The 27,076-nt window shown below is 40.1% G+C and overlaps 2 protein-coding genes across 2 annotated transcripts; both read right to left on the bottom strand.

Moving 5' to 3' along the window:
- Positions 1-2,184: 2,184 nt before the first annotated feature.
- On the bottom strand, positions 2,185-12,993 carry LOC129108456 (myosin heavy chain, fast skeletal muscle-like). Its single transcript, XM_054620272.1, has 39 exons — positions 12,787-12,993; positions 12,569-12,712; positions 12,315-12,471; positions 12,195-12,222; positions 12,007-12,106; positions 11,822-11,914; positions 11,671-11,734; positions 11,495-11,593; positions 11,299-11,402; positions 11,052-11,190; positions 10,840-10,958; positions 10,363-10,512; positions 10,094-10,264; positions 9,695-9,995; positions 9,491-9,561; positions 9,305-9,392; positions 9,061-9,178; positions 8,853-8,976; positions 8,478-8,614; positions 8,139-8,394; positions 7,812-8,054; positions 7,555-7,731; positions 7,328-7,473; positions 7,146-7,236; positions 6,660-7,049; positions 6,423-6,549; positions 6,215-6,333; positions 5,932-6,128; positions 5,218-5,401; positions 4,937-5,102; positions 4,692-4,816; positions 4,272-4,580; positions 3,974-4,177; positions 3,738-3,863; positions 3,479-3,649; positions 3,287-3,391; positions 3,090-3,185; positions 2,353-2,484; positions 2,185-2,241 (listed from the first exon to the last, which is right to left on the bottom strand). The coding sequence occupies exons 1-39, from the start codon at positions 12,991-12,993 to the stop codon at positions 2,221-2,223; spliced, it is 5,799 nt and encodes a 1,932-aa protein (XP_054476247.1). The 3' UTR covers positions 2,185-2,220.
- Positions 12,994-14,441: 1,448 nt separating this feature from the next.
- On the bottom strand, positions 14,442-24,592 carry LOC129108457 (myosin heavy chain, fast skeletal muscle-like). Its single transcript, XM_054620273.1, has 39 exons — positions 24,386-24,592; positions 24,168-24,311; positions 23,914-24,070; positions 23,794-23,821; positions 23,606-23,705; positions 23,422-23,514; positions 23,271-23,334; positions 23,094-23,192; positions 22,898-23,001; positions 22,652-22,790; positions 22,452-22,570; positions 21,961-22,110; positions 21,692-21,862; positions 21,293-21,593; positions 21,089-21,159; positions 20,903-20,990; positions 20,659-20,776; positions 20,451-20,574; positions 20,076-20,212; positions 19,737-19,992; positions 19,410-19,652; positions 19,153-19,329; positions 18,926-19,071; positions 18,744-18,834; positions 18,257-18,646; positions 18,020-18,146; positions 17,812-17,930; positions 17,529-17,725; positions 17,040-17,223; positions 16,759-16,924; positions 16,514-16,638; positions 16,094-16,402; positions 15,796-15,999; positions 15,560-15,685; positions 15,301-15,471; positions 15,109-15,213; positions 14,913-15,008; positions 14,659-14,790; positions 14,442-14,472 (listed from the first exon to the last, which is right to left on the bottom strand). Exons 1-39 carry the CDS (start codon positions 24,590-24,592, stop codon positions 14,452-14,454), a joined length of 5,799 nt encoding a protein of 1,932 aa, XP_054476248.1. The 3' UTR covers positions 14,442-14,451.
- Positions 24,593-27,076: the final 2,484 nt, after the last annotated feature.

Below are 27,076 nucleotides of genomic sequence, written 5' to 3'. Positions count from 1 at the left end.
CATGGCACAGCCTTCGGGAGCAACTCAGGGTTAAGTGTCTTGCCCAAGGACACATCGACATGGACTGCCGGAGCCAGGGATCGAACCGCCGATCCTCTGATTGGAGGACGATCCTGCTCTCCACTGAGCCACAGCTGCCAAAGGGATCATTGATACACAAATAAATCTATCAAAATCAGAAGGAAAGAGCATTGTTCAGAAGGAAAACAATAAAGAGTGGCAGTAGCACTGGGATCAGGAGACAAAAGGAAGACATTTACACTCAATTCAGAATAGCGTTGGTATTGTGAGAAATAGGGGAGGAAACAGAAAACAGGAGACGGTCATTACAAGGATAAGGATAGGGCACAGCAATCTGAACAGTACACTCCACATTATAGGGAAGCACACAACTGTTTTTTGTGATCATTGTCATGTACCAGAAACTATACAGCATGTGATGGTTGGATGCAGGAGATATGACGTACAGAGAAAGGACATGTTGGAAGGAATGAAAAGATCAGGACTGCCAGGAATAGGTGTAAAGAATATACTGGAGTGTGGTGGAAGTGGGCAAGGAAGAATATGCTTGGGCACCTTCTTAAGAAGAACAGGGTTTTATTTGGTTAAGCCAAGTTAACTGTTTCTTTGTTTTATTTATACATATTTTGGTTACATGTGTATCAGGGTCACTTATGTAAATAAACACCTTTTGTTCTCTGAACAAAGTTTCCCATGTCTGCCTCCTACCACTTCACTAGCCACTCCAGTCAGGCTTCCTCACACGTTATCTATGTTGAATTAGCCATCAATAGTCAAACAATAATAAAGGCTCTCACCCTGTAGGTTTTCCAAACTTACTGCGGAGTAGTGTGTACACTTAGTGTAAACGTAGCAAAAGTTATGCATTTTAAAACGGAAACGTAGTAGGGATGTAGCCTCAGAAGAGGGGGAATGTATGAATGTGTGAGGCAGGAGTTGCTCAGTTGGCTTTCACTTTCTATTTTTGGATACATTTCATGACATAAATTAGTCCCGCCCAGTTGACTCTATGTCAGCATTGGCCTGTAAAGTTCAGGGTTAGTTTTCTTCCACAGTATTTGGCTTGAAGAGCCATTTTCAACTAATATACTACAGATTTCTTCTACATTTGGGAAGAAATTTCAATATTAACACCAGAATATATGTGTTTCATCACAGCACGGTAATATGATTTAGTTTACAGCTCAAAAATCACATTAAAGTGTGCGGTATCTCCCTAAGTGTTCAGTTGGGTGGGTAAGACATCGACCTACAGTGCCATTCTAAAACCCGTACAGAAGCATAGCTGTTGGGGCAACCCAGGGGACATAGAGGCACAATTCACAATAAAACAGGGGGCAGAGGCAGTTTATGTTAAACAAAAAGTGTCCTTTAATAAGAGGTTAGGGTAAAGGAGATGGGATCAAAATCAACTGAGGGTTCCTCCCGTTCGCAGTCTTGGTTCTTCAGCTTACTCATGACTCCAGGCAGTTCTCCTGTCTTTCTGCCCAGTCTGTCTCTCCAGCCTCTCTGCTGCTGCTGCTTCCAAGCTGGGTGAACATATAGCTGTACTAATTACCTGATGCTGCAGGTGTGTCCAATGCCATGTGTCCAGTGGCTGCAGCACCTGAACCGGATAAAACACTCCCTTGATCACCTCCCCCAACCTGAGCTTTGGGATTCGCCCCCTGGGCTGGTTATAATGGTCTCTCTCCCCTGGTTTGCCACCACTGTTTACGAGAAGTGGACACTTATATTCCTACAGAACTTTTGCCTCTGGCATTCACAGAAAAACATACCACGTGACATGTCAGATAAAGCTGTGTTTCCATCCAGTGTTTCTCTCTCTCAAGTTTTTCAGGTCAAAATGTTATCAGAGTATGTTGGCACCCTCTTGACTTGGTCTGAACATTGACATTATAACGGGTCAAATATGCCACTTAAAGGTAGACTTTAGCATTGGTTACAGTACCAAAGAGTTAATATATAAATGTCAATGAGAATCAGTGTGTGGTCAGCCGTGTAATATATTACTTCTTATTACAAATGGAATTTCTGGATAGCCATTTCCCAGTCTATCACTTATGTCTTGGGGGAAAATATACCATGGAAAAAAACAGGCAGACAGCAACATTGAGAGTGAAAGGGAAAATGTTTATTTTTTAAAGCATATTTCACATCATATTATATGATTAGAAACCGCTGATCAGGCAGTGTTCTTTATTCGGCTACTTCTTTTCCCTAAAAACACACAAAGATAGAGTTTGATTAGGTGGACTTCAGTCAAACCCAAAGTAACCTTCTGTCACATTAAAGTAAATTTGATTTGATTGAACAGAATTGTAGAGTTACCTTGCCAGAGTCACGGCTCTTTGCTCTCAGCTTGTTGACCTGGGACTCAGCAATGTCAGCACGCTCTTCAGCCTCCTCCAGCTCATGCTGGACCTTCCTGCACTTGGACAGATGAGCATTGGCCTGCTCCTCCTGGAATATTACAGACATAGTTTAAAGGTACAAAAAACTTTAATGTATAACGGAAACATTTTTCATCATTATGTGTACAACATGAATATGACATAATATTTACATTGACAAAATCTAGAAATTTGAATAAAGCATGACTTTGTTTGTAATGATATAGCTATCGTGATTGATAACTGATTGTCTTTTGTTCTGGTCATCATAATTTAATACAATCTTACAGTGTACAATATGTATTTGATGATTACAATGTCAGATTTTGCCAATATTATTGCTTTTAAGTATCAATTTATAGTTATTCTGAATTATTTGTAAATGTAACAACAAATATATGCGACCATACAAATGTTTTTTTTTGTGACCATACAAAACTGATTCTCGAACCTCTCCACGCCCTGACAATTATTATAATATCAGATTACTTAAATTTGGCAGGTGATTAAACTCAAGAATGATAGTGAATAAGAAAATGTATGCTTTACCTGTATCTTACTTTTATGTACTTTAGTTTTACTTTAAACAATTGATCTGTGCAAAAAACATGGTATGTTTGTACAAAATAATTCTGACATTATCGACAGTATTGAAAAGTAATATGTTATCCTTACCGCTTCCTCAGCCTGCCTCTTGTAGGCCTTCACCTTGAGCTGCAACTTGTCAACCAGATCCTGCAGCCTGTTGACATTTTTCTTGTCCTCTTCAGTCTGCAATAGACAATATAGATGTAAAAGATTAAATATTTTTTAATGATAAGTATATTGTAATAGATTTGTCCTGTACATTTTAACTATCAAAGTGACTGTACCTGATAGGTGAGCTCCTTCACTCTCCTCTCATATTTGCGGACACCCTTGACAGCATCTGCTCCACGTCTTTGCTCAGCCTCAACCTCAGTCTCCAGCTCACGCACCTTCAGAAAACATAAGAAGATAAGTAAGTATCCATATTGTTTCAAAGTCTTGCTTCAGCTGTGCAAATCTTAACACGACTTTCTTACCCTAGACTCAAGTTTCTGGAGCTGCTTCTTGCCACCCTTCATGGCCAGGTTCTCAGCCTCATCCAGGCGGTGCTGCAGGTCCTTCACAGCGACCTCCAGGTTCTTCTTCATCCTCTCCAGGTGAGAGCTAGTGTCCTGCTCCTTCTTCAGCTCCTCAGCCATCATAGCAGCCTAGAGAAGACAGCATAACATGTTATTTAGCAATATCTTTAAAAAACAAATTGGAGTAAAAGTAAGAACAAATTCAATTCAAACATACATCAGTGATGGCCTTCTTGGCCTTCTCCTCTGCATTCCTTGCTTCCTGAACAGTGTCATCCACTTCACCCTGGACCTGGACCAGGTCAGCCTCAAGCTTCTTCTTGGTATTCAGAAGGCTTGTGTTCTAAAAGATAAAAAGATTTTCTTACTGATGACATCACATACTTGATTTTTACGCTATTGTAAATCTCATTAGATTTTTGAATTCGTTGAGAAATGATTGGGGTTGTTAACCTGAGAGTGCAGAAGTCCAACACGCTCACTGGCATCAACCAGCTCCTGCTCTGCGGTTTTGCGGCTTCTCTCTGTCTGCTCCAGAGCAGCTCTAAGTTCCTCAATTTCAGCCATCATGAGACCATTCCTACGATCCACCATGGCAGCTTGTTCCTTGAAGTCTTCCTGGGCTCTGACAGCATCATCAAGGTGCAGTTGTGCATCCTAGGGAAAAAATATCATGAAAAATATTCCCATGAATGCCAAAATGTCCCTGAACCAACCATAGTCTGTGGTACAACTCTGTGTCTTACAATACCTTCAGCTGTGTCTGCACATTCCTCAGCTGCTTCTGGGACTCAGCAGCCTGGCGATTGGAGTGGCTCAGCTGAACCTCCATCTCATTCAGGTCTCCCTCCATCTTCTTCTTGATTCTCAGGGCATCGTTCCTGCTCCTGACCTCAGAGTCCAGAGTGCTCTGCATGGAGTCAATCACCCTCTGGCTGTTCCTCTTGATCTGCTCCATCTCCTCATCTTTCTCTGCCAGCTTCCTGTCCACCTCACCCTTAATCTGGTTGAGCTCCAGCTGGACACGCAGGATCTTAGATTCTTCGTGTTCCAGAGTTCCCTGATGAAAGCAAAGAATTAAATACTCATCTATGTCTTGAATCCTTTTATATATATTTTTCTACGATTTGCATTTATTTTCGGAAGAATGCCCCAGAAAAGAAATATGTACCTCAGCCTCTTCAAGAGCTGTCTGGATCTCAGACTTCTCTGTCTCCACTTGCTTCTTGGACTTCTCCAGCTCATGGATGCTCTTGCCAGTCTCACCAATCTGTTCAGTCAGATCTGAGATCTCCTCTGCAGATGGATACATTTGTTTAATATTGTTAAACCTTAAAGTGTAAAATATAAATACTGCATTCTCACACATAGACATGTGTTGAATAAGATGTAACTTTTAAATTATGTGGAACTCACGTTGCAGGTTCTTGTTTTCACGCTTCATGGTCTCCAGGTGATCCAGAGCCTCTTCATAAGAGTTCTTCATCTTGAACAGCTCAGTGCTGAGAGAACGAGCCTCCTTCTGAGCTCCCTCATGCTCTGCCTGACCCTCCTCATACTTCTGTTTCCACTCTGCCAACACCTGAATAACACAATTACTACAGTTCAGTTCCTTATGTAGCACTTTAAATACATACATATATTTATATCTATGTCATTGTTTGTATGGCATAGCCACACAAAGTAAACAATGCTACCTTGTCAAAGTTCCTCTGCTTCTTGTCAAGGTTGGCAGCCAGACTGTTGGCCCTCTCCACATCAATCATGAGGTCCTCCACCTCACTCTGGAGCCTCTGTTTGGTTTTCTCAAGAGAAGCACACTTGGAATTCACTGCCTCAATCTGTTCCTCAGCCTCCTGAAGTCGCTGGGCCAGCTTTTTCCTGTTTGAAAAATGTAGAATGAAGTTACCTGGAGCTTTAGTAACAAGTATCTGCTATGTCGGTCCTCAAAAGATATAGCTGAATAATTTTACATGTACAAATATCATATTGCTCCAATCATGAGACAACATATTTTCCTGAAATTGAATGTAAAAAGTTGGAGCTTGTGTTATATTCGAGGTTTAGAGGTGTATGTCTCCACAAAGGCAGATTTTTTTTTTTAATGTAGCCAACGGAAAGTGTTGTAGTGGTTTGTATAAAGGTAGTGAGCACTTTCCCCCTCAGGAATTGGAAAAGGGGTGGGGGTAAGTTATAGAATGTGGTCTTATATTTGGGCCTGTTATGATAATACCATGTTTTTAATGATCCAGATGAACATATGAAAGACAGCAGCAAAATGATTACTTGAAATCAATTGAATGAATAAATTAAATTAATTTTAGTCTTCATTCAAGAAGTAGTTGTCAGTTGGCTAATGGTAAAATACCACATTTCTGAATAAAGCATTTCATTGTTTGAATGTTACTCACTTGGATTCCTCAAGCTCCTCTGTGCGCTGAATAGCATCAGTTTCATACTTGGCTCTCCACTGAGCAACCTCACTGTTGGCCTTGGACATTCCCCGCTGCAGCTCAGCCTTGGACTCCTGCTCTTCCTCAAACTGCTCCCTCAGCAGATCACAGTCATGACGAGCTGATTGCAGTCCATGGGCAAGAGCATTCTTGGCCTGTGGTAAAATGTATATATGAATTTACAACATTTCCAAATCCCAAACAAATAATATCAATACACATCTATTTAATGGTTTCTTACCTTAACCTCCTCTTCAATCTGTCTCTTCAGCTCCTCAGTCTGCTGTGTGAAGGCCTGTTTGCCTCTGGTCAGCTGGGAGACAAGGGCTTCTTTCTCTTCAATTTGACGGCTGAACTCACCTTGTTTGAAAGATGTCATGATACATTAGTTAATGTTAAGTTTCTCAATAACATGCAAAACAGGTCATTTAATGATAACTTGTAGATACCATTTTCTGTCAGGAGACGTGCTTTCTGTGCACTTGTGTCATTGATCTGACGAACATTTTCATCATTCTTGGTCTTCAGTTCGCTAAATTGGTCCTCAAGAGTACGGCACATCTTTTCAAGATTTCCCTAACAAGGTAAAGAGAAATGAGATCAGTGATCAGATTTTATTCATAATATTATAATTTTTTTTAACTTTACTAATTTGGCTAATAATATAGCATTTAATACATTTGTACCTTTGCTTTAGCAACATTCTCCATGTTGCTAGAGAGGTCATCGATCTCCATCTTGTATTCACTCTTTTCCTTCTCAAGCTTCTGCTTAACACGCTGGAGGTTGTCAATCTGCTCTCCCAGCTCAGCAACGCTGTCAGCCTGCTTCTTGCGAAGAGCAGCAGCAGTGGATTCATGCTGCAGAGTGGACTCCTCAAGGTCACGACGGAGCTTCTGGAACTCAGCCTCACGCTTCTTGTTCATCTCAATCTGAGCAGCAGTGGCACCACCGGCCTCCTCCAGCCTCTCACTGATCTCCTCAAGTTCCCTGGAGAGATCAGCTCTCTGCTTCTCCACCTTGGCACGAGCAGCACGCTCAGCCTCAATCTCCTCCTCCAGTTCCTCAATGCGGGCCTGTTGATTGGTGTAATTTCTTTCAGTAAACTCTCACTTTTGATACACACAATAGGAAATTGGTGCAGTTATGTTTTGTGTAACACAATACGTCACCTGAAGCTCCTTGATCTTCTTCTGAAGCTGAGCACCCATTGACTGCTCATCTTCAATCTTGCTAAGGAACTGACTGATATCAAAGTCCTTCCTGTGAGAATTATAGATAAATTACATGTAGTTAATGCAGATGACCATCATCTCTAAAGAATGGTTGTTGTACAAATAAAAAATAAAATCACTTTTTAATTTTCTCGTCGGACTGCTGCTTGTCATTCTCAAGATCCATGACGGTTTCCTGGGCCAGTTTCAGATCACCCTCAAGCTTCCTCTTGGCTCTCTCAAGGTCCATACGCAGCTTCTTCTCTTGCTCAAGAGAACCCTCAAGCTGAACAAATAAAATGAGTCTTTAATTATAAGGTTCAATAAAAATCCTTATTTTCCAATCCAAGTGTCTTTGTAAACTTACATCATCAACTTGCTGCTCAAGCTTGGTCTTGGCCTTGGTCAGAGTGTTGACTTTGTCTTCCTCAGCCTGCAGGTCATCAAGAGTCTGCTGATGAGCCTCCTGAAGGGCTTTCTTTTCCTTGGTCAACTTAGCAATGCTCTCATCCTGAGAGGCCATCTCCTCGGTCAGGTTCTTGACCTAAGTGTGAAAGAACGATCTCGTCAATAAGCGCTTATCATTATCATCTAACTTGATTTGATAGATTATTATTTACAAACCTTGTTCTCAGTGGCATGTTTCTCCTTCTCCACTTTGGCCAAGGTAAGCTCCAGGTCATCAATATCCTTCTTGAGCTCAGAGCATTCATCCTCCAGCTTCCTCTTTTTGGCAGTGAGCTCAGCATTGATTTCCTCTTCATCCTCCAGTCTCTCACTTGTCTCTTTGAATTTGGCCTCCATCTGAATCTTGCCCTTGATAAGGCCCTCACATCTCTCTTCAGCATCTGACAGATTCTCCCCTTCCTAGTCCATTTAATGCAAATAGATGTTAGCACACCAACAATAACCATCATGAAAAAGCACAACTGTCTGATGATGTGTACTCACAGATGCTACTTGCAGCTGCAGGTCATTCTTTTCCTGCAGAAGGGACACCATCTTCTCCTCCAGTTCCTTTTTCTTGGCCAGGGCGGTAGCCAAGTCAGTTTTCATCTTATCATAGTTCTCCTTCATGTTTGCCAGCTCCTTCTCAGTTTCAGCAGTCTTCAGCAGAGGCTTGATCTTGTAGTAGACCTTCATCCATGGCCAGTGTTTCACATTCATGAATGAGCGGATATTGTACTGGATGGTATAGATGGCTTCCCTGCAGAAAAGAAGTAGCTGTTATCGACAATGTTGTTTGTGTTTTTTCAACCAATCATTCAGAATGAGCTGTTTTCAACATGCCTCCTCTCAGTCATCTTCACAAACTCCTTTCTCATGACGTAACCACGGCACAAAGCTTGAGTCATGGTGACCAGAGATGCCAGTTTTTCATCTCTCATCTCCTCAAGGGTACCCAGCAGACCGGCCTTGAAGAACACCTAAACAAACCAAAATATTATATTAAACATGGGATGAACTGAGGAAATGAATACTTTGCATCATGTAAACCTCTGCAAGGTGTGTCTGCAATGAGTACTTCTGTAATGGTTGATTTAATTAATACAACAAGAATTGCTCTCCATCTAGACCCAACCATATAAGAAGCATTTTCACTCACACAAACATTAACTTCCTTGGTAATTATTCTTCAGTAAAATAAGGAACGCAGGTGCTTACCTTGGTGTGTCCAAATTTGTACTCATCATGACAAACATCAATTGACCCAAGCAGCTTCTCTGAAGCCTTCTTGTTGTCAATGAACTGTCCCTCGGGGATGACACTGGCATTCAGCACCTTGTACCTTTCATGAGAGAGTTAATGGTCATTTCTAAGCATTTTATTTTCATAGCTTGCATCACAATTCTATTAAGATATCCATTGATACCTCTGCTTGAAGTCAGCATAGAGAATTCTGCTGGGGAAACCTTTTCTGCAGATTCTGATACCTTCCAGCACACCGTTACACCTGAGCTGGTGGATGACCAGGAAGTTCTCCATCAATCCTGTAAAAATGTTTTTATTACTTCTTTGAATAAACAGTCAGTTGAAGCAGCACACATTTAAGCAAACCATACCAACATAACCAGCCACTTCTTAAAGACCCTATTGAGATTATTCTCTCTATTTACCTGGAGTCTTTGACTCATTGGGAATCAGGCAGCGCACAAAGTGAGGATGGGTGCTCCTCAAGTTAGTCATCAGCTTGCCCAAGTTCTCCTGTAGATACAAAGTGGTGTCTTGTCATGACATGTTGCAATTGTGAGTTTGAGTATAAACTAAGATATATAAGATGCGTTTGCAATGTAAAACCTTACCCTAAACTGTGAAGACACAGTCTGCATAGAACCACCCTTCTTCTTGCCTCCCTTCTTGCTGCCACCAACCTCTGTTAATAATTTTAAGTAGACATGTTTTGTAAGAACAACACATACATTTTACACAACCACATGCTAAAGGTAAAGTTATACATTATATATAACATTCAAATGTGTTTTAGATTACTATTAATACTATCATACCCTCAACAACAGGTGGATACAGAACAGGCAGCAGCTTCACTGAGGATTTCTGGTACAGCTGAATGACAGAGTCATTCAGTGGATCCTTGTTCTTGTCCAGCCAGCCACCGATATTGTAGTCCACAGTACCAGCATAGTGCACCAGGGAGAAGTGGGCCTCAGCCTTGCCCTTGGTGGGCTTTGGCTTCTCAAATGCCTTGTTTTTGCCAAGATGCTGGTCATACAGCTTGTTCTTGAAGGATGTGTCTGTGGCCTTGGGGAACATGCACTCCTCTTCAAGGATGGAGAAGATGCCCATGGGCTTGAAAAAAGTGTGAAGAAGTATGTCATTAACTGATACATTAAAACAAATTAAGGAAAATGATATAGATTGACAAACTGAAAAAAATAAGTGATTACCCTTTCAATCAGCTCAATGCAGGCAGCCAAGTCCATGCCAAAGTCAATGAACTCCCAGATAATACCCTCCTTCTTGTACTCCTCTTGCTCCAGGACAAACATGTGGTGATTGAAGAACTGTTGCAGTTTCTCATTGGTGAAGTTGATGCACAGCTGCTCCAATGTGTTGAACTGCAAGGACACGTATACTCAGCATAACTTCTTGTTGTGAATAGAATGATTCTTTCATAAAAAGTATTGGCTGCTGAATTGTTGTAAATTAAGCTTACGTCAAAGATTTCAAATCCAGCGATATCCAGGACACCAATGTAGAACTGCCTCGCCTGTCTAGTGTCCAACATCTGGTTGATACGGATGACCATCCACAAGAACATCTTCTCATAGATAGACTTGGCCAGGGCAGTCACTGAGTTGTTCACCTGAATAAAAACAATGTAATATGATTTGTTAACTGTTCTGTAAAATAATGGATTATAGGTGTATTTAAAGTCCTTCAAATGAGACAAATGACACAATGAATCTAAAATGAAAAAAAATGCATCTAAGATGGTGCATGATAAATTCTACTTTTAGCATTCGATAGATAAAACTCTTTGAAAGTAGTAACATTGAACACTTGCATGGAATTATTTTTTTCTAGTGAACCCTGTACTTCATAACTTTTTCTCCAACATTGCTTTGGTAGAGCTACTATCGGTAATCTGTTTAGAAATAGTAGGATATTGGTTTTGATAATTCATGTTTACCTGGGGTACAGTCTGTCCCTTGGTGACATACTCATTTCCGACCTTCACTCTGGGATAGCACATAGCCTTAAGCATGTCAGCAGAGTTCAGACCCAGCAAGTAAGCAACCTTGTCAGCATCTAAAAATAGTTCAGTGATTCCATCATGATATGAACAGAAACCAGTGTGATTAAGAATTGTATTTATCTTAATACTGATCCCAAGCTACTCACCCTCTGTGCCATCAGGCTCACCCTGCTCCTCACGCTGCTTTTGCTTGAACTTCATGTTACCATGGTGGAGCACAGCACCAGTCATCTTGTAGATACTCATCTTTTCTTCATTAGAGAAGCCCAGGATATCAATAGCATTCTGAGTTCAAAACATAATCACTTTAGAAAATGCACTTAATATAGCAGTTTTGATTTTGCATGTATTGCAGAAAGTATATTGAAATAGTTTGAGGAGAAGATCACTCACATCAGTGGCTTCCAGCTCAACTTTGTCATCAATGCTGGCCACAGTGATCTGACCCATGCTGCACATGGGGAAGTCGTAGGGGTTGGTTGTGATGAGTGCCAAGTCTGGTCATCAAAAAAGGTTGAAAACGTTGATACTTTTGTTTCATATTAAAACTGTAATTAAGTGAAATGTTCCAACATCTCAATCTTTTTACCAATCAGCTCAGGTTTGTGGGCGGTCATCATCTGGTAGAAGATGTGGTAGCCTCTTTCATCAGGAAGCTGGAATGTCACTCTAGACTTCTCCAGCAGATCTACAAATATTGTTTATATGTCACAGCTAGGCCATTCTCAATTCAAGTCATTTGTATATAGGAGGATTATTACTTACAAGTCTCAATATCAGCACTAGCCAGTTTGCCAGTTGTATTGAAATGGATTCTGATGAATTTACCCTGTTTGGAACAAAGAGATTTTTGAATTCCCTCTACATGGACAATCATTTAGGCCTCTCACATGTGTAGAAATTGTGTCATACTTACAAAACGAGAAGAGTTGTCATTCCTCACAGTTTTGGCATTACCATAGGCCTCCAGCAGGGGATTGGCTGCAATAATCTGATCCTCCAGTGACCCCTATAATCCAGTATTAGAAGTGACATCAGAAAATGACTTTGGAAAATGTTCCATTGGTAAAGAACCCGAAATTATAATCATCAGTAACATACCTTTGATGTGTCCCTCTTCTTTTCTCCACCAACTGAGATTGTTGCAAAGTACTGGATGACACGCTTGGTGTTCACAGTCTTTCCAGCACCAGATTCTCCACTAGGTACAGACACAGATTTATAAGAATTTGATCAAGATATTTGACTATCTTCAACAAAGCCATCAATTGTAAATGTACCAAACTTACGTGATCAAGACAGATTGGTTCTCCCTATCTGTTAAAAAGAAACAAAAGAATGAACTATGTTTCACCGCAACGGAAACCTCAGATAGTGATATATTCAACATTGTTATGATAATTACTTACCAGTTGCCATGAACTGATAAGCGTTGTCAGAGACAGAGAAGATGTGGGGAGGAGCCTCCATACGCTTCTTGCCTCTATAGGCAGATACACATTCAGCATCGTACACTGGGAGCCACTTGTAGGGGTTCACAGTGGCGCAGAACAATCCAGAGTAGGTCTGAAAGTTGCCATCGAGATTCAACAGTTAACAATATGTTTCCTACAAATAAAGTTATTTTTAATAGTTATGGTCCTCATTAGGCAGATTGTCTTACGTAGATCATCCATGCTGCATAACGCTCTTTGAGGTTATACAGCACAGAGGCTTCATTGAGATGGGTCATCATGGCCATGTCCTCAATCTTGTCATACTTGGGAGGATTCATTGGAGTGACATCATCTTCTTTAACTGTCTTCTCCTGAAAAGGCACATTAATCCAATTAGAACTGATCATATTTAATTCCCCGTTGTCTCTGACTTTATTATACCAACCTCCTGAGTATCCAGGACTTTGACGGTGACTTTGCCACCCTCTTTCTTGAGGATTGTTCCCTTCAGGTACAGTTCCTTGGTATCGGTCACGTAGCAGGCACTCTTGGCATCAAATGGTGCGTTTTGAGCCTCAATTCTCTCCCTCTCTGGCTTACGTAGATAAATGGCAGCTTTGCCATACATGGCCATCTCCGCGTCCGTACTCATGGTGGCGGCTTATGTCTGTAAGATAATTACAAAGGAGCTGCAATTTTAGACTAATGTTTTAAGTCCATGTTATTTAAATCACTTGAACTTGAAATATATATACATATCCGAATTGGGCTTTTACTTTACAACTTTACTTTCAACTTAAGTGTTATTCAGATTGTGTTGTAACAAAGTATACATTTGAACATGTTGAACTTTGGCAAAATGTTAGGATGGAAAAACTGCAGACTAATAAAGGATTATCTAATGACAAATATTTTGCAAATGTATTAAACGCTTACAAAGACAAATTAATTATTTAAAAGTTATCCTTACCTGACCCCCTCTCTCTCAACAGTATTTACCAATCCTGTTCAAAACAGTTTTTGTTGTTAGAGTAGGTGTAAAAACAAAATGAATGCAACAATTGTTTCTATTAACATAACTTATTTCATAAATGAAGAACACATTCAAATTGTCTCAAGTTTAAGAGAAAGTAGTTTTACCACAGGCAGGAACTCCGGTCTTCAGTTTCACACATTGGTGGAGTCCTCGGATGGCCTTTATATTGAATCAGGTTTTGATGACACAGTGAAAGTTAAATATGGTATTCACACCAAATATGGTAAGGCAGACAGCCCATCATAAAACATATGTTGTAATCATCTGATGTTTCAGGTTTCAGTTTATATTGCCAGGTCTTGATTTTTGCTTAATCATTACTTCAACTGAAGTTTATTTTAGGCCCTTGAACACACTCTTACTTTAAAGAAGGTAAACTCATTTTGAAATACATCAGTGTTTTGTATTCCTAAATTTCTTTTTTTCAATATAATAATGAAAAAAACAAACTGTTGTATTATTTTTAATTTACAGAATGTTATTGCGTTCAACAATTTAAACAAAATAATGTAAGTAATGCATGGACGACTTCAGTATTAAATATATATATTCATCATTTTTACTTATTTATTTATTTATTTTTATTTAATTTTGTGTCTTTCAGTTTCATTATATCATGAGGCACCATAGCAATAATCAAGCACAGAATAAAGCAGACACTATTACTACTGTAAAGACACTATTAATGCAGAAAAAAGATGAATAAATTATAAACAAAGATTCTTAAAGCAGTATCAGTTTGTCCACTTACTTGGCCATTCATCTTTCCTAACGTATAGAAGAAATATGATCTAGAGTGTGTATGTTTATTTTTGATCAGGGCCAAAGGTGAGTGTGTTTATGGGATGCCAGAGGTCATTGAACTGTCTCTTTCAAAAGTATTGGCCTCCAAAGAAGGCTTCTAAAAGGATAATTTATTTTGAATTAAGCCAACTATTCATTCATGCTCCTACTTGGATGACACAATTAGATCAAAACAACACAGACAATGCAATTCAAGATCAAAAAACTAGTTTATTGTGGTATATTTCACATCATATTTTATGATTAGAAAAAACCCTCAGCCGAAGTTCTTTACTCAGCGGAATCTTTTCCCTGTAAAGACAAAAAACAATTAATACATATTGTACATATGTGCCCGCATACACGTCATACTCTGTAATGGTTTTGTCAGTTGTTCATTTTATGGCTTTTCAGTCATGACTGGAGCATTACATTGTTTTCATAAAAGAAGGTGGAATTTAATTCGATTTAATTTCCATAAAGCTAAATGTTATTTACCTTGCCAGAGTCACGGCTCTTTGCTCTCAGCTTGTTGACCTGGGACTCTGCAATGTCAGCACGCTCCTCAGCCTCCTCCAGCTCATGCTGGACCTTCCTGCACTTGGACAGATGGACATTGGCCTGCTCCTCCTGAAAAGCCATAATATTGATATCATTTTAATGTCCTTAATGGCAAAAGGTCTTTGTTTGTCAAACAAATTTGCCATAATATCAAGTTTGCATTGTTTAAAAAGTAAAGGTTTTGTCCTTACCGACTCCTCAGCCTGCCTCTTGTAGGCCTTCACCTTGAGCTGCAACTTGTCAACCAGATCCTGCAGCCTGTTGACATTTTTCTTGTCCTCTTCAGTCTGCAATAGACAACATAGATGTGAAAGATTAAATATGTTTAATTATAAGTATATTGTAATAGATTTGTCCTGTAAATTTTAACCAGCAAGGTGACTGTACCTGATAGGTGAGCTCCTTCACTCTCCTCTCATATTTGCGGACACCCTTGACAGCATCTGCTCCACGTCTTTGCTCAGCCTCAACCTCAGTCTCCAGCTCACGCACCTTCAGAAAACATAAGAAGATAAGTAAGTATCCATATTGTTTCAAAGTCTTGCTTCAGCTGTGCAAATCTTAACACGACTTTCTTACCCTAGACTCAAGTTTCTGGAGCTGCTTCTTGCCACCCTTCATGGCCAGGTTCTCAGCCTCATCCAGGCGGTGCTGCAGGTCCTTCACAGCGACCTCCAGGTTCTTCTTCATCCTCTCCAGGTGAGAGCTAGTGTCCTGCTCCTTCTTCAGCTCCTCAGCCATCATAGCAGCCTAGAGAAGACAGCATAACATGTTATTTAGCAATATCTTTAAAAAACAAATTGGAGTAAAAGTAAGAACAAATTCAATTCAAACATACATCAGTGATGGCCTTCTTGGCCTTCTCCTCTGCATTCCTTGCTTCCTGAACAGTGTCATCCACTTCACCCTGGACCTGGACCAGGTCAGCCTCAAGCTTCTTCTTGGTGTTCAGAAGGCTTGTGTTCTAAAAGATAAAAAGATTTTCTTACTGATGACATCACATACTTGATTTTTACGCTATTGTAAATCTCATTAGATTTTTGAATTCTTTGAGAAATGATTGGGGTTGTTAACCTGAGAGTGCAGAAGTCCAACACGCTCACTGGCATCAACCAGCTCCTGCTCTGCAATTTTGCGGCTTCTCTCTGTCTGCTCCAGAGCAGCTCTAAGTTCCTCAATTTCAGCCATCATGAGACCATTCCTACGATCCACCATCGCAGCTTGTTCCTTGAGGTCATCCTGGGCTCTGACAGCATCATCAAGGTGCAGTTGTGCATCCTAGGGAAAAAATATCATGAAAAATATTCCTATGAATGACAAAATGTCCCTGAACCAACCACAATCTGTGGTACAACTCTGTGTCTTACAATACCTTCAACTGTGCCTGCACATTCCTCAGCTGCTTCTGGGACTCAGCAGCCTGGCGATTGGCGTGGCTCAGCTGAATCTCCATCTCATTCAGGTCTCCCTCCATCTTCTTCTTGATTCTCAGGGCATCGTTCCTGCTCCTGACCTCAGAGTCCAGAGTGCTCTGCATGGAGTCAATCACCCTCTGGCTGTTCCTCTTGATCTGCTCCATCTCCTCATCTTTCTCTGCCAGCTTCCTGTCCACCTCACCCTTAATCTGGTTGAGCTCCAGCTGGACACGCAGGATCTTAGATTCTTCGTGTTCCAGAGTTCCCTGATGAAAGCAAAGAATTAAATATTAATTTCTGTCTTCAATCCTTTTATATATTTGTTTCTACAATTTGCATTTATTTTCAGAAGAAAGCCCCAGAAAAGAAATATGTACCTCAGCCTCTTCAAGAGCTGTCTGGATCTCAGACTTCTCTGTCTCCACTTGCTTCTTCGACTTCTCCAGCTCATGGATGCTCTTGCCAGTCTCACCAATCTGTTCAGTCAGATCTGAGATCTCCTCTGCAGATGGATACATTTGTTTAATATTGTTAAACCTTAAAGTGTAAAATATAAATACTGCATTCTCACACATAGACATGTGTTGAATAAGATGTAACTTTTAAATTATGTGGAACTCACGTTGCAGGTTCTTGTTTTCACGCTTCATGGTCTCCAGGTGATCCAGAGCCTCTTCATAAGAGTTCTTCATCTTGAACAGCTCAGTGCTGAGAGAACGAGCCTCCTTCTGAGCTCCCTCAAGCTCTGCCTGACCCTCCTCATACTTCTGTTTCCACTCTGCCAACACCTGAATAACACAATTACTACAGTTCAGTTCCTTATGTAGCACTTTAAATACATACATATATTTATATCTATGTCATTGTTTGTATGGCGTAGCCACACAAAGTAAACAATGCTACCTTGTCAAAGTTCCTCTGCTTCTTGTCAAGGTTGGCAGCCAGACTGTTGGCCCTCTCCACATCAATCATGAGGTCCTCCACCTCACTCTGGAGCCTCTGTTTGGTTTTCTCAAGAGAAGCACACTTGGAATTCACTGCCTCAATCTGTTCCTCAGCCTCCTGAAGGCGCTGGGCCAGCTTTTTCCTGTTTGAAAAATTTAGATTTTTTCCATCAGTGAAAAACAAATAGTTACAAAAACTTTTTCCAGATATTTTTGCATGTATGAAATAGAAAACAACTTTTAGAACCCGGATAAACATAAGAAATCAGTGCTGTAATCTAAAATGTTTGCCTCAGAATACGATAAAAACTGAAAATATAATCTGTAAAATATATAAATGCATTTAAATAAAATGCAATTAATGATACAAGTAATGCAGTTGCGAGTTGAGAATCCCTTAAAAACTACACTTCTGAATTAACCATTTCATTGTTTGAATGTTACTCACTTGGATTCCTCAAGCTCCTCTGTGCGCTGAATAGCATCAGTTTCATACTTAGTTCTCCACTGAGCAACCTCACTGTTGGCCTTGGACATTCCCCGCTGCAGCTCAGCCTTGGCCTCCTGCTCTTCCTCAAACTGCTCCCTCAGCAGATCACAGTCGTGGCGAGCTGATTGCAGTCCATGGGCAAGAGCATTCTTGGCCTGTGGTAAATATAATTCATGAATTTAATACATTTCCAAATCCCAAACAAATAATAACAATACACACCTATTTAATGGTTTCGTACCTTAACCTCCTCTTCAATCTGTCTCTTCAGCTCCTCAGTCTGCTGTGTGAAGGCCTGTTTGCCTCTGGTCAGCTGGGAGACAAGGGCTTCTTTCTCTTCAATTTGACGGCTGAACTCACCTTGTTTGAAAGATGTCATGATACATTAGTTAATGTTAAGTTTCTCAATAACATGCAAAACAGATCATTCAATGATAACTTGTAGATACCATTTTCTGTCAGGAGACGTGCTTTCTGTGCACTTGTGTCATTGATCTGACGAACATTTTCATCATTCTTGGTCTTCAGTTCGCTAAGTTGGTCTTCAAGAGTACGGCACATCTTTTCAAGATTTCCCTAACAAGGTAACGAGAAATGAGATCAGTGATCAGATTTTATTCATAATATTATAATTTTTTTTAACTTTACTAATTTGGGTAATAATATAGCATGTAATACATTCGTACCTTTGCTTTAGCAACAGCCTCCATGTTGCTGGAGAGGTCATCGATCTCCATCTTGTATTCACTCTTTTCCTTCTCAAGCTTCTGCTTAACACGCTGGAGGTTGTCAATCTGCTCTCCCAGCTCAGCAACGCTGTCAGCCTGCTTCTTGCGAAGAGCAGCAGCAGTGGATTCATGCTGCAGAGTGGACTCCTCAAGGTCACGACGGAGCTTCTGGAACTCAGCCTCACGCTTCTTGTTCATCTCAATCTGAGCAGCAGTGGCACCACCGGCCTCCTCCAGCCTCTCACTGATCTCCTCAAGTTCCCTGGACAGGTCAGCTCTCTGCTTCTCCACCTTGGCACGAGCAGCACGCTCAGCCTCAATCTCCTCCTCCAGTTCCTCAATGCGGGCCTGTTGAATGGTGTAATTTTTTTTCAGTAAACTTTCACTTTTGCCACACACAATAGGAAATGGGTGCAGGTATGTTTTGTGTAACACAATATGTCACCTGAAGCTCCTTGATCTTCTTCTGAAGCTGAGCACCCATTGACTGCTCATCTTCAATCTTGCTAAGGAGCTGACTGATTTCAAAGTCCTTCCTGTGAGAATTATAGATAAAGTACATGTAGTTAATGCAGATGACCATCATCTCTAAAGAATGGTTGTTGTACAAATAAAAAAATTAATCACTTTTTAATTTTCTCGTCGGACTGCTGCTTGTCATTCTCAAGATCCATGACGGATTCCTGGGCCAGTTTCAGATCACCCTCGAGCTTCCTCTTGGCTCTCTCAAGGTCCATACGCAGCTTCTTCTCTTGCTCCAGAGAACCCTCGAGCTGGACAAATAAAATTAGTCTTTAATTATAGGGTTCAATAAAAATCCTTATTTTCCAATCCAAGTGTCTTTGTAAACTTACATCATCAACTTGCTGCTCAAGCTTGGTCTTGGCCTTGGTCAGAGTGTTGACTTTGTCTTCCTCAGCCTGCAGGTCATCAAGAGTCTGCTGATGAGCCTCCTGAAGGGCTTTCTTTTCCTTGGTCAACTTAGCAATGCTCTCATCCTGAGAGGCCATCTCCTCGGTCAGGTTCTTGACCTAAGTGTGAAAGAATGATCTCGTCAATAAGCGCTTATCATTATCATCTAACTTGATTTGATAGATTATTATTTACAAACCTTGTTCTCAGTGGCATGTTTCTCCTTCTCCACTTTGGCCAAGGTAAGCTCCAGGTCATCAATATCCTTCTTGAGCTCAGAGCATTCATCCTCCAGCTTCCTCTTTTTGGCAGTGAGCTCAGCATTGATTTCCTCTTCATCCTCCAGTCTCTCAGTTGTCTCTTTGAGTTTGGCCTCCATCTGAATCTTGCTCTTGATAAGGCCCTCACATCTCTCTTCAGCATCTGACAGATTCTCCCCTTCCTAGTCCATTTAATGCAAATAGATGTTAGCACACCAACAATAAACATCATGAAAAAGCACAACTGTCTGATGATGTGTACTCACAGATGCTACTTGCAGCTGCAGATCATTCTTTTCCTGCAGAAGGGACACCATCTTCTCCTCCAGTTCCTTTTTCTTGGCCAGGGCGGTAGCCAAGTCAGTTTTCATCTTATCATAGTTCTCCTTCATGTTTGCCAGCTCCTTCTCAGTTTCAGCAGTCTTCAGCAGAGGCTTGATCTTGTAGTAGACCTTCATCCATGGCCAGTGTTTCACATTCATGAATGAGCGGATATTGTACTGGATGGTATAGATGGCTTCCCTGCAGAAAAGAAGTAGCTGTTATCGACAATGTTGTTTGTGTTTTTTCAACCAATCATTCAGAATGAGCTGTTTTCAACATGCCTCCTCTCAGTCATCTTCACAAACTCCTTTCTCATGACGTAACCACGGCACAAAGCTTGAGTCATGGTGACCAGAGATGCCAGTTTTTCATCTCTCATCTCCTCAAGGGTACCCAGCAGACCGGCCTTGAAGAACACCTAAACAAACCAAAATATTATATTAAACATGGGATGAACTGAGGAAATGAATACTTTGCATCATGTAAAACTCTGCAAGGTGTGTCTGCAATGAGCACTTCTGTAATGGTTGATTTAATTAATACAACAAGAATTGCTCTCCATCTAGACCCAACCATATAAGAAGCATTTTCACTCACACAAACATTAACTTCCTTGGTAATTATTCTTCAGTAAAATAAGGAACCCAGGTGCTTACCTTGGTGTGTCCAAATTTGTACTCATCATGACAAACATCAATTGACCCGAGCAGCTTCTCTGAAGCCTTCTTGTTGTCAATGAACTGTCCCTCGGGGATGACACTGGCATTCAGCACCTTGTACCTTTCATGAGAGAGTTAATGGTCATTTCTAAGCATTTTATTTTAATAGCTTGCATCACAATTCTATTAAGATATCCATTGATACCTCTGCTTGAAGTCAGCATAGAGAATTCTGCTGGGGAAACCTTTTCTGCAGATTCTGATACCTTCCAGCACACCGTTACACCTGAGCTGGTGGATGACCAGGAAGTTCTCCATCAATCCTGTAAAAATGTTTTTATTACTTCTTTGAATAAACAGTCAGTTGAAGCAGCACACATTTAAGCAAACCATACCAACATAACCAGCCACTTCTTAAAGACCCTATTGAGATTATTCTCTCTATGTACCTGGAGTCTTTGACTCATTGGGAATCAGGCAGCGCACAAAGTGAGGATGGGTGCTCCTCAAGTTAGTCATCAGCTTGCCCAAGTTCTCCTGTAGATACAAAGTGGTGTCTTGTCATGACATGTTGCAATTGTGAGTTTGAGTATAAACTAAGATATATAAGATGCGTTTGCAATGTAAAACCTTACCCTAAACTGTGAAGACACAGTCTGCATAGAACCACCCTTCTTCTTGCCTCCCTTCTTGCTGCCACCAACCTCTGTTAATAATTTTAAGTAGACATGTTTTGTAAGAACAACACATACATTTTACACAACCACATGCTAAAGGTAAAGTTATACATTATATATAACATTCAAATGTGTTTTAGATTACTATTAATACTATCATACCCTCAACAACAGGTGGATACAGAACAGGCAGCAGCTTCACTGAGGATTTCTGGTACAGCTGAATGACAGAGTCATTCAGTGGATCCTTGTTCTTGTCCAGCCAGCCACTGATATTGTAGTCCACGGTACCAGCATAGTGCAATAGGGAGAAGTGGGCCTCAGCCTTGCCCTTGGCGGGCTTTGGCTTCTCAAATGCCTTGTTTTTGCCAAGATGCTGGTCATACAGCTTGTTCTTGAAGGATGTGTCTGTGGCCTTGGGGAACATGCACTCCTCTTCAAGGATGGAGAAGATGCCCATGGGCTTGAAAAAAGTGTGAAGAAGTATGTCATTAACTGATACATTAAAACAAATTAAGGAAAATGATATAGATTGACAAACTGAAAAAAATAAGTGATTACCCTTTCAATCAGCTCAATGCAGGCAGCCAAGTCCATGCCAAAGTCAATGAACTCCCAGATAATACCCTCCTTCTTGTACTCCTCTTGCTCCAGGACAAACATGTGGTGATTGAAGAACTGTTGCAGTTTCTCATTGGTGAAGTTGATGCACAGCTGCTCCAATGTGTTGAACTGCAAGGACACGTATACTCAGCATAACTTCTTGTTGTGAATAGAATGATTCTTTCATAAAAAGTATTGGCTGCTGAATTGTTGTAAATTAAGCTTACGTCAAAGATTTCAAATCCAGCGATATCCAGGACACCAATGTAGAACTGCCTCGCCTGTCTAGTGTCCAACATCTGGTTGATACGGATGACCATCCACAAGAACATCTTCTCATAGATAGACTTGGCCAGGGCAGTCACTGAGTTGTTCACCTGAATAAAAACAATGTAATATGATTTGTTAACTGTTCTGTAAAATAATGTATTATAGGTGTATTTAAAGTCCTTCAAATGAGACAAATGACACAATAAATCTAAAATGAAAAGAAATGCATCTAAGATGGTGCTTGATAAATTCTACTTTTAGCATTCGATAGATAAAACTCTTTGAAAGTAGTAACATTGAACACTTGCATGGAATTATTCTTTTCTAGTGAACCCTGTACTTCATAACTTTTTTTCTAGTGCACCCTCTCCTACATTGTTTTGGTAGAGCTACTATCGGTAATCTGTTTAGAAATAGTAGGATATTGGTATTGATAATTCATGTTTACCTGGGGTACAGTCTGTCCCTTGGTGACATACTCATTTCCGACCTTCACTCTGGGATAGCACAGAGCCTTCAGCATGTCAGCAGAGTTCAGACCCAGCAAGTAAGCAACCTTGTCAGCATCTAAAAATAGATTTCCATCATGATATGAACAGAAACCATTACTACCTTTATTTACCTTAATACTGATCCCAAGCTACTTACCTTCTGTGCCATCAGGCTCAGCCTGCTCCTCACGCTGTTTTTGCTTGAACTTCATGCTACCATGGTGGAGCACAGCACCAGTCATCTTGTAGATACTCATCTTTTCTTCATTAGAGAAGCCCAGGATATCAATAGCATTCTGAGACAAAACATAATCACTTTAGAAAATGCACTTAATATAGCAGTTTTGATTTTGCATGTATTGCAGAAAGTATATTGAAATAGTTTGAGGAGAAGATCACTCACATCAGTGGCTTCCAGCTCAATTTTGTCATCAATGCTGGCCACAGTGATCTGACCCATGCTGCACATGGGGAAGTCGTAGGGGTTGGTTGTGATGAGTGCCAAGTCTGGTCATCAAAAAAGGTGGAAAACGTTGATATTTTTCTTTCATATTAAAACTATAAGCAATTGAAATGTTGTAATATCTCAATCTTTTTACCAATCAGCTCAGGTTTGTGGCCGGTCATCATCTGGTAGAAGATGTGGTAGCCTCTTTCATCAGGAAGCTGGAATGTCACTCTAGACTTCTCCAGCAGATCTACAAATATTGTTTATATGTCACAGCTAGGCCAATTCTCAATTCAAGTCATTTGTATATAGGAGGATTATTACTTACATGTCTCAATATCAGCACTAGCCAGTTTGCCAGTTGAATTGAAATGGATTCTGATGAATTTACCCTGTTTGGAACAAAGAGATTTTTGAATTCCCTCTACATGGACAATCATTTAGGCCTCTCACATGTGTAGAAATTGTTTCATACTTACAAAACGAGAAGAGTTGTCATTCCTCACAGTTTTGGCATTACCATAGGCCTCCAGCAGAGGATTGGCTGCAATAATCTGATCCTCCAGTGACCCCTATAATCCAATATTAGAAGTGACATCAGAAAATGACTTTGGAAAATGTTCCATTGGTAAAGAAACAAAATTATAATAATCAGTAACATACCTTTGATGCGTCCCTCTTCTTGTCTCCACCAACTGAGATTGTTGCAAAGTACTGGATGACACGCTTGGTGTTCACAGTCTTTCCAGCACCAGATTCTCCACTAGGTACAGACACAGATTTATAAGAATTTGATCAAGATATTTGACTATCTTCAACAAAGTCAACAATTGTAAATGTACCAAACTTACGTGATCAAGACAGATTGGTTCTCCCTATCTGTTAAAAAGAAACAAAAGAATGAACTATGTTTCACCGCAACGGAAACCTCAGATAGTGATATATTCAACATTGTTATGATAATTACTTACCAGTTGCCATGAACTGATAAGCGTTGTCAGAGACAGAGAAGATGTGGGGAGGAGCCTCCATACGCTTCTTGCCTCTATAGGCAGATACACATTCAGCATCGTACACTGGGAGCCACTTGTAGGGGTTCACAGTGGCGCAGAACAATCCAGAGTAGGTCTGAAAGTTGCCATCGAGATTCAACAGTTAACAATATGTTTCCTACAAATAAAGTTATTTTTAATGGTTATGGTCCTCGTTAGGCAGATTGTCTTACGTAGATCATCCATGCTGCATAACGCTCTTTGAGGTTATACAGCACAGAGGCTTCATTGAGATGGGTCATCATGGCCATGTCCTCAATCTTGTCATACTTGGGAGGATTCATTGGAGTGACATCATCTTCTTTAACTGTCTTCTCCTGAAAAGGCACATTAATCCAATTAGAACTGATCATATTTAATTCCCCGTTGTCTCTGACTTTATTATACCAACCTCCTGAGTATCCAGGACTTTGACGGTGACTTTGCCACCCTCTTTCTTGAGGATTGTTCCCTTCAGGTACAGTTCCTTGGCATCGACCACGTAGCAGGCACTCTTGGCATCAAATGGTGCGTTTTGAGCCTCAATTCTCTCCTTCTCTGGCTTACGAAGGTAAATGGCAGCTTTGCCATACATGGCCATCTCCGCGTCCGTACTCATGGTGGCGGTTTAGTTCTATAAGGTAAATAAGAATCATCATATTCATCTTTTTGAAAACGAATGTCTCCAAGCCATTTGACTGAACAACACAGAATTACCAAGTTCAATTTAATGATCAACATATTCCTTTCAAATTAATTTCACCTCGCTCATATAAATAATTTTCCTGACTGATTTGAAAGTTATTAGATTAACACTAACCTGCTTTTTTGATAAAATTGGATGCAACTGAATGAAAATTTTCACATATAATAAACACAAATTAGTATAGTTGAAAGATGTTCATACCTGACCCACTATATTTGAAGAGGCTGGTATATTCCAAAATCCTGTTAGGAACATATATTCTTTTCAGTTATTTATGCATGTTTGTAAAGATTTGTTCATCAAATGGATTTTCTCAAATAGTGAATACTTTCTCTAAAACAGGTAGAACACATGCTTACCACAAGCTGGAGTCTCCAAGGCTCTTCTACCACACTGCTCTCTCCTGTTGGACGGCTTATATTGAACCTGGCTTGCTTACGCAGCAATGGTTAAATATGGCCACATGCCAAATGTGGTCTGTCCAACAGACATCGATTGGAACAGGTGTTGCCAGGAGATATATTTAGTGTTCTGGAGTTCAGCCAGTAAGGCCAGTCTTACATATCATGTCAATCAATGAGAGATATGAGAGCGGTACACATGGAGCAGTTTTTTTAAATTGGATTTACATTTAGATTTTTTTTTACATCATGCATTTGTAAATTGCATCTGACCATCACCCATTGATTAACTCTGTATCACCACAGAATGCTTTTCAGCTGAAAATTTCAGTTGTCTGTCTGATGCACAGATAATGGAACAGATATGCTTTAATTTTAATCCATATAGATTTCTACAAAAGTCGCGTACCATCTCGCATTTCACATGCGCTTTGCACATTTAACTATAAACCCGAGCATCTTTATAGGCTTCGAGCGCAACTTCAAACTTCAAACTTCAAACTTTTTTGGTTTCAACATAGCCCAAGTACACGTTCATCATTATTATTCATCCCTGTTGAATTAATCCCATCAATAGCCCTAATTGTGTAGTAGATAATAGAGGAAGATATTTTGCATTCCAAACCGATCATTAGAGAGATGATGAAGATGGGGAACAAAAATAGGACGGCAACTATTACATGTGCAAACATCAGCAACACATTCAGTTATGTTTTAGCTCTACCCCACGGAGTGATGGTCATCCATTATATGACATCTTTTTTTTATAATACTGGGCCAACCAGTGATTTGTTTTACTGAAATAGTTGTGCTGTAAGTAGTAAATTAAAACATATAGTAGTAACTGGTGTTAAGAAAATTACAGATACTAATCAAAAAGAATCCACACATGTAGCAGGGGATTATGCTGCAGGAATGCTTTGAGACATTGAGACCAACAAACCTTTTGTTATATTTAGACATGTTTTTTTCTGTTACTCAGGGCCGACATTGGAATCCATTGCAGCTGCCATGAATCCGAATAGGCTACAGCTGTCATTGTCCTAAGCAAATGAGTGGGATTTAAATGTTTCAACAGAACCATTCCATCCTACAGGTGGTGAGTGTAATGTGGGGGAGAGCAGTGACCAAGGGCTGTGATGCCAGGACAACGCTGAATGCTTTGATATTGGGAGCAATCATTATTTTGAGAAATACAGATTTTTGTGTGTAAAGTATAGTTTATTTTCTTTCGATATTGCTCCGATATTAATTCAAATTTGTTCCTCGGGAAACATGTGGGTGAAAATTAGAGTAATCTAATGTTAGACCAATCAATTATTTAAAACAGTCCAGAATGTGCTTTTCAGTTGCCCTCTTTCCCTGTTCAAGAAAGATTTCAAGAAGTTGGTACATGAAGGTTTCTCAACCTTTTCATGTCATCCCATTTTAGGTCCCATAATTGTCATAACCCCAGCAGTTCCAGATCTGTCAAGTTAGTACAGCATTAAATTCTCAAAAGAATGATAGTGAGCTCTCACTGCTCCCTCATCGTGTTCTTAAAGGCCTTCACCCTCAGCTAACTACCAGATCATTCAACCTGGCAATGTTTTTCATCAGTTTTTGGTATTATGTAAATTTGCACGTTTTAATATTTTGTAGTTTTTTCAGGTTTGATTTATTTTTAGTGTTAAATGTCTATGGAAACAAACTCCTTTAGTTTATGAATGTACTTCTTGCCACTCTTCTCAGCATCGTCCAGGTAGGGCTGCAGGTCCTCAGCAAAACCTTCCAGGTTATAATGATTCACTTTAATCGTCAATGACTGATGGGAACATATTATTTGATTTGTGAATTGGCCAAGGAATGTTTGCATGCACTCACTAGCATCATAAACTACTTAAACACTTCCTAACCTCTCTCTGTCTATTTCAAAGGATTCCTTAGATCCTCAATATCTGCCACCTGTTGACTGACTCTATTTAAAGTGGGGGTTAACTTATGTGTGTTAGTTCCA

Source organism: Anoplopoma fimbria, chromosome 19 (genome assembly GCF_027596085.1).
Source record: "Anoplopoma fimbria isolate UVic2021 breed Golden Eagle Sablefish chromosome 19, Afim_UVic_2022, whole genome shotgun sequence".
Classification (NCBI taxonomy): Eukaryota; Metazoa; Chordata; class Actinopteri; order Perciformes; family Anoplopomatidae; genus Anoplopoma; species Anoplopoma fimbria.
This window is presented reverse-complemented; position numbering and strand designations above follow the sequence as displayed.